Raw genomic sequence first — 9,084 nt, forward strand, 5'->3', positions numbered from 1 at the left:
CTATACATGAAAAGAAACAATAGGGGTTGAATGTCAGTGATATAAGTAAAAGTAATAGTTTATTATCCAATTAGAGTACAGAAAGGACAGTTAACTAAGCATGTGGGAAGTAGAAGTAATAATCAGTCGAAATTTGAAGAATACTTCTAAATAACACACATGCTATAGACAGAATTAACACACCAGAGATGACTATTATAAAAATAAACTTATAAAATTGATAAACGTCTAAGAAAAAGAGACTATAAATTACTAATACAAAACAAAGACGTGCATAGCTAGAGTCTACAGATGCTAAGGACGTGATAAGAAGCTATAATTAGATCTAGAATATAGCTCAGTGGTTGCCTCAAATGTGTGAAGCCCTGGGTTTAACCTCCAGTTCCACAAAAACTAAAAAGCCCCCAAACAAACCAACAGAACAGAAAAGGAAGCTATAATATGCAATTTTAAGCCAAAAACTTAAAGATTTTTTGTGAAGTGGATAAATTCCTGAAAAATCACATTGTACTCAAGTTGTCACAAGAAGAAATAGACAATGGGTATAGTATTAATTCAGCAATTGAATCTGTAAATAAAAACTGGTCAGCAAGCCAGGTGTGGTGGAGGCACACACCTTAAATCCTAGCACTTGGGAGTCAGAGGCAGGCGGATCTCTGTGAGTTCAAAGTCAGTCTGCTTTACAGAATGAGTTTCAGGACAACCAGGGCTACATAGAGAAACCCTGTCTTGGGACACTCCTTCTGCCCAAAGAAAATTGTTCAAAAAACAAAGCAGACGTCTTAAAAGCCTGTAAGCCGTCAGGTATGTATCACTTCTAACCTTCAATGAAGACATAATAGCGTCATTCTGAGTTAAAACGGGAAGGAGAGAGATTTCAGTCTGTCTTGTGAGAACAGCGCATTTTCAATACCAAACTTGACAACAACAACAACAAAAAGAAAGAAAGTAAAAAAAAAAAAAGAAAGAAAGTTAGAGGGCACTCTCATGAAAGTAGATGTAAAAGTCTTAATTAAAATGCTAGCCATGGGGCTGGAGAGATGGCTCAGCGGTTAAGAGCACTGACTGCTCTTCTGAAGGTCCTGAGTGGAGATGATGGAGAGCAACCTCACTGGAGGGACAGAGGGAACACTCAGGGAAGTAGAGGCAGAAAGAAGTGATCATGGAGTGTGTGGCATCCAGGATACAAGATGGACAGCAGGGAGTCACCTGGGAAAGAGGCCACAGCCAGGTGACAAGCTCGCCGTTTGGGAGCTTGGTGTGTTCTCTCATGGCACAGAAGGACAAGATTTTTGGATGCCAATCAGAAAAGCTGAACTCTCAAAGGAGCCCTGGAGGCCCCCAAACAAAACAAAGCAAATAGACAAGCAAACAACGTCTAAATGGGGAGTGAAGTTCCTTCAGCTGGTAGATTAGGCCGGCACCCCAACCAGTCTGATCCAGGCCCGGTCCCCCTGCCAGCCACAGCTCTCTTCACAAGTTTTGCTCTTTGTGCTGGCTTAGGTAGATGCCCCCGCAGGTCTGTTCTTTTTCTGTTTTGGCCTGTGAGTTTACAGCTAAGCCAGAATGCCTGGGCCTGGCCACATGGTGAGGGCTGTCAGACAATCCCAGATCACTCTGCCAGCTCAGCCCCGGGATGGCTTCCATTTCTATTGCCCACCACAGAGCGCTGCACCTCTTGGTTAATAGTTTGAGGCTGGCAGGACCTTTCCCTTAGAGTTTGGGCACAGAAGGATACCTGTCTTGAAATAAGTACTGCCCTAATCGAGGCAGGCTGTACAACTCACTTGCACGCACCCCACCCCAAAAGGTAGCCTGCCTTGGGTGGCCCTGACTCTTGACAGCCTCTGTTGTCTCCCTTCTCAAAACAGAACCGAGATTTTGGTTTCACAAGATACCACACTTTCTCATCATTGGAGAAATCTGCGACATAACAGACCCCTTCATCATTAGTGATATTTACCTCCAAATGCCAGGAAGGCGGATGGACGCACATAGGTAATTCCACTCCGATCTGCAAGATCTCAGAACTAGGCCTGCCTCGCACAGGGATGCTAAGTCTCTGTCCAGTCCTAAGTGGAGATTCAACACCATTCTTAATTAAGTTCTTCCTGACCACCAGCGCCAGGTGTGCGCTTCAGCGGGTCTGTGCTAACGCCAGCCTCTGCGCTTCCCAGGCAGATGTGCTGTGCGCTCAGCCAGGACTGGGAAGCCCCCCTCCCGCGGCCCGCCGCCCCCCTTCGCTGTAGAAGCGCTGCCAGGAAGGTCACGTCCAAGGCTCACCCACCCAACCCTGCAAGTATAAAAGAAGAGAGAAGAGCGACAGGGACCAAACGGGAGGCGACGGAGGAGAAAAGAGGTTAAGAGCAGTGACTAAGAGAGGCCACTGAACATCTTTGTCCCCAGAGAGCTGCCTTTCCGCGACAGGTAAGGGTGTCTCAGCTCCGGACAGCTCTCCTACACTGAGCTCTGGCCCCGGACCTTGGGATCCTCAGTGGAGTGGCATTCTGGCTTGTAGCGGACCTGACCTCTTCGCAAACTTTCTGAGATGGGAGAGAGCTGAGCCCGGACGATGGGTTGACAGACTGTTCCAGAGAGCAGGTGGTTTGGCGACTCCATCTGGGGATGGTCCCAGAGTCCGCATGGAGGAATGAAGTATTGGGAAGCTTAGAATTGTCTTAGACTCCGACTGGCCCCTGGGGAGATCTTGGGAGAGTTCCCCTTTAGGTTTCTCCTTCCGATTGTTTGGACTTGTATATCTTCTTTAAGGCAGGAGACCATATATACTGAACATGTTGGAAAGATAGCGGGAGAGAAAGCCGAGTCACAATAAACTCCTACTGGAGTTTATTTGTTGTTGCTGTAGACGTCTAAACCCTCATTTCTCTGAGCATCTTAGCAGATCTGAAGTGGTTGCATTGCGATAATTACGTGAGTTATAGGACAGGACGGTAAGTAGGCTCTTGTCTCCAAGATCCAGCTCAGATTAAAAACAGGGTCAGATTAAAAACAGGGTGTGGGAGGGAACTGTCCAAGGTTCTGAACCACTCCGTCTACTTTCGGAAGCCTTTATAAAACTGTGGGAGCGGTGCAGCAATTTGTAAGGACCCATACTCTGGCAAAGAACATTTCAAATGGAAAGAAAGAGTCCCTCAAGTGTTCCATGTATAAATCAGGGGAGGCTTTCACAGAATGACTGGAAGGAGTCAAGTAAAACGAAAGAGAGTTTGTCAATTTATAAAATATGTGCAGATCGTTTCCTTTGGGTATTATAGAAGTTGAAGCATATGCACTGTGTATGGATGAAGCCACATCTCTGTGCCTCTCAGATTTATACACAGCTTGCCGCTGTCACTTTGAGAGCAGAAAATATAAGGCTCTACTGAGTTCAGAGAATTTTCTGGGACCTAATAAGTGTAGTTCTGTCAAACTGAATAAATTGCAACCTTCTGTTAATGACTGGGACCTGACACTCTCCTACCTATGAAAAGCACAGCATTTGACATTTCCCCCAGTACTTTTGATTTAAAAAAAAAGGCACAAATAAGACATTTGTTTCATTATAAGAAAAGGGGGAAATACAAATAAAAAGCTCTAGGAGTGGGACATGAGAATTTCAGCACACAGTGGGTGGGCTAGGAAGAGAAGGCACAATTTTGAAGGCCTGAAATCTCAACTGTGGGTCCTTCAAAGATAAACCTCATTCCACGGTCACACAACTTTCAGGACAATGGCAACTTAGTGAGAGGACTTGCATGATCTTACTTTTCTTTACTAATATGTTTTCATGCTATTTATCATTTTTTATGCCTTCCTATCTGGGAGTACTTTGTGATCTCAGCATTTTGAGCTAATTTGCTGCCGGTCTGAACCTGAGCGCCAGCAATCACCATTGCTGCAACAAGGTTGCTTCTGGGCTGAGGCGCGGAACACACAGTCCAATGACTGCTAGCGCCTACTAATGGTTGTTCTGAAAAAGACACTCAGCGCTTGCAGGAAAAAGCAGCTCTAGAAGAATGGTGCAGGGGTGGGGCAGAGAGGGGAAAGAGATTCCTGAAGGAAAACTTTCACTTCCAACCCCCCCCTTTCAAAAATAAAGGTTTGGCTCCCATCTCTCCAACTGAGAGATTTATTTTATGCCATATTCATTTTAAAATGCAAATGTTCATCAGGGGTAACAGACACGTCATTTACATCTTTTTTTTTTATTCTTAAATTTTATTTTATTTTATTTTATTTTCAGGTCAGGGTAATTCTGTGTAACCCTAGTTGTTCTGGAATTTTCTCTGTAGACCAGGCTGATCTTGAACTCAGAGATCCCTCTGCCTCTATTCCCTGGGTGCTGGGATTAAAGGTATGAGCCACCACTGCCTGGGTATTTACAATCTTACTATGGACGAATTTTTCTAATCTAATTAAATGTCTTCCTAACAGCTGGTAATCAAAAATCCAGAATGAGTGTAGAGTTGGTGGGGAACTTATTACAGAATAGGGTGACATTAGGGGTCCTTGGGTGAGGGGTAACAGATGTAACAGCCTAAGAACCTAGCAGTGTGAGGGAAGAGCTGGACACCAGGAGACCAAGGTTGTTGCTCTCTCTCTGTCTCTCTCTGTCTCTCTGTGTCTGTCTCTGTCTCTCTGTCTCTGTCTCTGTCTCTGTCTCTGTCTCTCTCTCTCTTGCCTGTTGGTCTCTTGACCTCCATGTCTGCCCAGAGGTGCTCTGCACTCCTCCACAAGATCTTAGCGGTTCTCCGCTGTGGAGACAGCTTCCTTTCCATTCTTCTGCTCATCTTTCTGTCCTCAATATTGACATCCTTTTCAAAGTCACATATTTCAGACTACAAGACTTATGATGTGTGGTGTGTATGTTTAGAAAACAGGATAGTTTTAAGGGAAGTGGAATCTGCTTTAGAGAGAAATCTTCCCAAAGTTACTAGGGTCTAGGAAATGGCAGTCACCAGGCAATTTGTGTACAGAATATCAAATCTTGATTAAGTGGACTGGTTTTATTTGCCTGTATTCAAACCTACTTTTCATGGGAAATGATCAGATGTTAGGCGAGAGGAACCAAGGCAGGGCTTTCCTATCCTTTGTCTCTGAGACAGAGTGTTGAACTATAGCTTTCTCCAGGCAGTCAACTTAGAAGCTATGTGGGAATGTGGAAAAACATACTTTTACTTCATCATAAATATAAAAGAAATGATCTTTTGGGGGCATCAGCTTTCCCACCTCCCAAATGAGGGGTTGGGCCAAGTGATACCACAAATAGTTTCACCTCTGATTTTTTAAGGGTCTGATTTTTAACAGGAAATAGAGAGGGAAACTGACCATAGCTTGTGTTGTGCTCTCTACCCCTATCCCTTCCAAGACATCCACACACACATCTTCCATCTTCTGAGCCCTGCTCCTGTCGTCAGAAAGCCTTGGACTGTAAAGGTAAGAGCTGTTAGTGTTGGCTCAACGTCCTTCCTGGTGACTGGCCAACATTGTTCTGCCCCTTGCAGGGGTCCCTCCAATCTTGGTTGCCTCTGCAGAGACTCGGCCTGACACCTGGAAGATGCCGAGATTCTGCTACAGTCGCTCAGGGGCCCTGCTGCTGGCCCTCCTGCTTCAGACCTCCATAGATGTGTGGGGCTGGTGCCTGGAGAGCAGCCAGTGCCAGGACCTCACCACAGAGAGCAACCTGCTGGTATGTGGGCCACGGACACCACCTAGGTTTGGGTGGAAGATGGCACCGGGGTTAGTACAGAGCAAAGGGAGGAGGGCTGTGGGAAGGGGTGCCAGGGAAATTCATCTTCGTTCATTGCAGTGGCCCCGAGCAGCAATAGAACTTTTTCCCATAAGGTTGGAATAAGGCAAAGGTGAGGAGGGGTGGCTTCAGGGAAAGGGGGCTGGTTCACAATTTCTATTGATTATTCTCATTCCTGCTCTGTTTTCTGTGAGGACTCCTCACTGTCTACTTGATGCCACATTAACCACGACTGCTCTTAGTTGATCCTATAATTTAGCCCTTTAGCTCCCAAATCAACCTCCCTTTAAACAGTGAAAACCTACAAGTTAATTTCATATTCCTTCCCTCTTCATTTTCTCACAGTTACAAAACCAGTTACTAGTCAGATATATTTCCATACTCCATCTCCAGAGGGAGAAGAAAAGACCAAAGCACCCCCCCCCCAAACTGGTGCCAAATATCCCATACTGCTTCTAGGAGGCAGGGCTCCAGCCAAGGCCGTCCCAGTCCTACCTGAGGAAGCGTGTGAAAGCTCTCTGGGACAGGCTGGGGCCCCTTTCAGGTCACCATGTGCATGCACATGTGTGCACACAAATGTCTGGTGCCCACTAGTGTCTGCTACTACATCCTGTTTGTTTTATCAATAGACAGTTGAGGCTAGGTGATGAAAGAGATCTCCTCAAGACATAAGAGCAAGGGTCATATACAGTGTGTTTTAAACTCAGAAGGCCCAAGGAATCCTCGGAGATGCAGTTCAGAAAAATCCAAAGCTACTGACTTGCATAGCCTCTCCTGAGATCTCGTCAGGAAAGGGGTTGGGGTGGGGAGTAAGGAAGGTCAGAGTCCATGGGCTCTATTCCTCTGACACCCCACAATGAGCTAGAGGATCTTAACCAGAACCTTCTTTCTAAAAAACCTTCTTTCTTAAGGATGCAGCTTATGTGAAAATAACCAGGAATGCAGTTGTGAGTCTCCCAGGTGCAGCTGCACCAGCAGACCACTCGCAGAGGCTTTGTCCCATGCCTTTTACCCTTTCTTCCAGTTATGATAAGGTGGCAGGGAAACTAACCAGTTTGTCTCAAAATTCTGATTGAGATGATACAAGATCAACAGTAAAAGACCTAGTGGGTACAGGAAAGTTTTGCGACAAGAGACCTAGGGGTAGATGGCTGGAGTAGATGCAAAACTTTGTAGATTACGGGTGTAAGATTGGATCATTGTTAAAGTCCAGACCCCCAGAAGCCAGAAGCTATTACCAGGAATATTCTTTCCCAAATTCCAGACCCATGCCCCTCCTGGACTTAAATAGTACCACACTTTGACCCCACTGACAACACCCCTTTTGGTGCATATGATAGCAAGACCTTGCTAGTAAGAGCTAAGACAGACAAACAAGCAAGGGGTAGATTGGATGCTTACTGCCATCTAGGCAGAATCATGCATGGGCAATAGCTGCTTGGTGCAGGATGTTGGGGACCTCGAGAGTCCACACTGCTCCCTTGAGGCCCAAACTAGAACCCGAATTAGGGTGCAGAGGTGGTGGCCACTGGGCCTGGCTCTGCTCACGCGCCTGGCCTCCCTACAGGCTTGCATCCGGGCTTGCAAACTCGACCTCTCGGCGGAGACGCCCGTGTTTCCAGGCAACGGAGATGAACAGCCCCTGACTGAAAACCCCCGGAAGTACGTCATGGGTCACTTCCGCTGGGACCGCTTCGGCCCGAGGAACAGCAGCAGTGCTGGCGGCGCGGCGCAGAGGCGTGCGGAGGAAGAGGCGGTGGGGGGAGATGGCGGTCCGGAGCCGAAACCACGCGAGGGCAAGCGCTCCTACTCCATGGAGCACTTCCGCTGGGGCAAGCCGGTGGGCAAGAAGCGGCGCCCGGTGAAGGTGTACCCCAACGTGGCTGAGAACGAGTCGGCGGAGGCCTTTCCCCTGGAGTTCAAGAGGGAGCTGGAAGGCGAGCGGCCCGACGGCCTGGAGCACGTCCCGGAGTCCGACACCGAGAAGGACGACGGGCCCTATCGGGTGGAGCACTTCCGCTGGGGCAACCCGCCCAAGGACAAGCGTTACGGTGGCTTCATGACCTCCGAGAAGAGCCAGACGCCCCTGGTGACGCTCTTCAAGAACGCCATCATCAAGAACGCGCACAAGAAGGGCCAGTGAGGATGCAGGGGTCTTCTCACTCCAAGGCCCCCTCCCTGCATGGGCGAGCTAATGACCTCTAGCCTCTTAGAGTTACCTGTGTTAGGAAATAAAACCTTTCAGATTTCACAGCCGGCTCTGATCGTCAATATAGACTGCGCGAATAAAGTCAAAACACAACTGTCCAGTTACACTATCATGTGACCGGATGCTAGAGTGTAAAGAAAACATTTCTCAACCCCCTTGCCACAGCAAACACTCTTGGTGGGGGACCAGATAGTTTGGATGGCTCAGGGTGGTTCTCTGTCCAACACTTCTAGAATGGCTGCTTAGCTTGAGCCCGGTCCCAAAGCCAAGTCCTACAAGAGTGACTGACCTTAGAGATCCAAAGCCAGGCAGCACTATCAAGGCCTAATCCCCCCTGGGAATGTCTCTGGAATGTCACCAGGAAGTTCCAGAGACACTCTGCAAAGTTGAGTCCTTATCTGTGACCTCAGGCAGGTCCCTGAACCCTCCCAGGGTTTAGTTATCTGTTCATTCTTGGTATAAGGGCTCTGGGAAGGATAAAAGGAAAATAGAGATTCTATAATTTTACCAGGAAAATGTGAGAATTGAGAGGTGGTAGCCGGTCTGATTTGGTTATTCACATAAACTCTCAAGACACAGGGTCTCACCCTCTTTACACCCCGAGGAGATAGATGCACTGTCCCTCGGGCTCAAGCCTTGTTTCCTATCTTGCTAAGTCCCCCCCCCCCCCGCCGTGATATTCAATTTCAGTCCTTCACTCTCAGTTCTCCCTGTAGATGTCCACTAACCAACCTGCTTCCAGTAGCTTTCCTGCCCATGCAAACATTACATTATATATAATATACATTAATGCATATATTTTTAAAAAAGCTTGTTAGTCCCATGGTCCTTGGCCCACCAGCCAACAGTGTTCCTTACATTCCAATTTCTCATTAGTTGCAAGCTTTTGGGGCAAAGTATATAGAGCGTGAATATGTATAGAAAAAGTATATATGTAACTCTACATGTACGTATAGAGATGAATGTGTCAATCATGTTCATTCTCCTACCAAGCCTTTAGCTCATGTCTCCTGGGATTAAGGAACCATCATGTCATGTCTGCTGGTCTCAGTGTTACTCTTCAGTTCTTCATGCCTGGACCCCCATCCCATCCCAGTGTCACCTTCGCCCACCTTCAGAATCTTTG

At 47.2% G+C, this 9,084-nt stretch overlaps 1 protein-coding gene across 5 annotated transcripts; it reads left to right on the top strand.

Annotated features, from left to right (window-relative positions):
- Positions 1-2,325: 2,325 nt before the first annotated feature.
- Positions 2,326-8,067, top strand: Pomc (proopiomelanocortin). Of its 5 annotated transcripts, none has more exons than XM_021202401.1 (4): positions 2,326-2,427; positions 2,770-2,951; positions 5,505-5,689; positions 7,317-8,067. In XM_021202401.1, the coding sequence occupies exons 3-4, from the start codon at positions 5,558-5,560 to the stop codon at positions 7,890-7,892; spliced, it is 708 nt and encodes a 235-aa protein (XP_021058060.1). In that variant the 5' UTR covers positions 2,326-2,427; positions 2,770-2,951; positions 5,505-5,557; the 3' UTR covers positions 7,893-8,067. The 5 variants fall into 5 exon arrangements, with proteins under 5 accessions (XP_021058060.1, XP_021058059.1, XP_021058058.1 ...); XM_021202400.1 differs by lacking the exon at positions 2,770-2,951 and adding an exon at positions 4,244-4,354; XM_021202399.1 differs by lacking the exon at positions 2,770-2,951 and adding an exon at positions 4,244-4,354 and having other exon boundaries at positions 5,535-5,689.
- The last annotated feature ends 1,017 nt before the right edge of the window (positions 8,068-9,084 follow it).

The sequence above is a fragment of the Mus pahari genome, chromosome 7 (assembly GCF_900095145.1).
Source record: "Mus pahari chromosome 7, PAHARI_EIJ_v1.1, whole genome shotgun sequence".
In the NCBI taxonomy this organism is placed as follows: domain Eukaryota; kingdom Metazoa; phylum Chordata; class Mammalia; order Rodentia; family Muridae; genus Mus; species Mus pahari.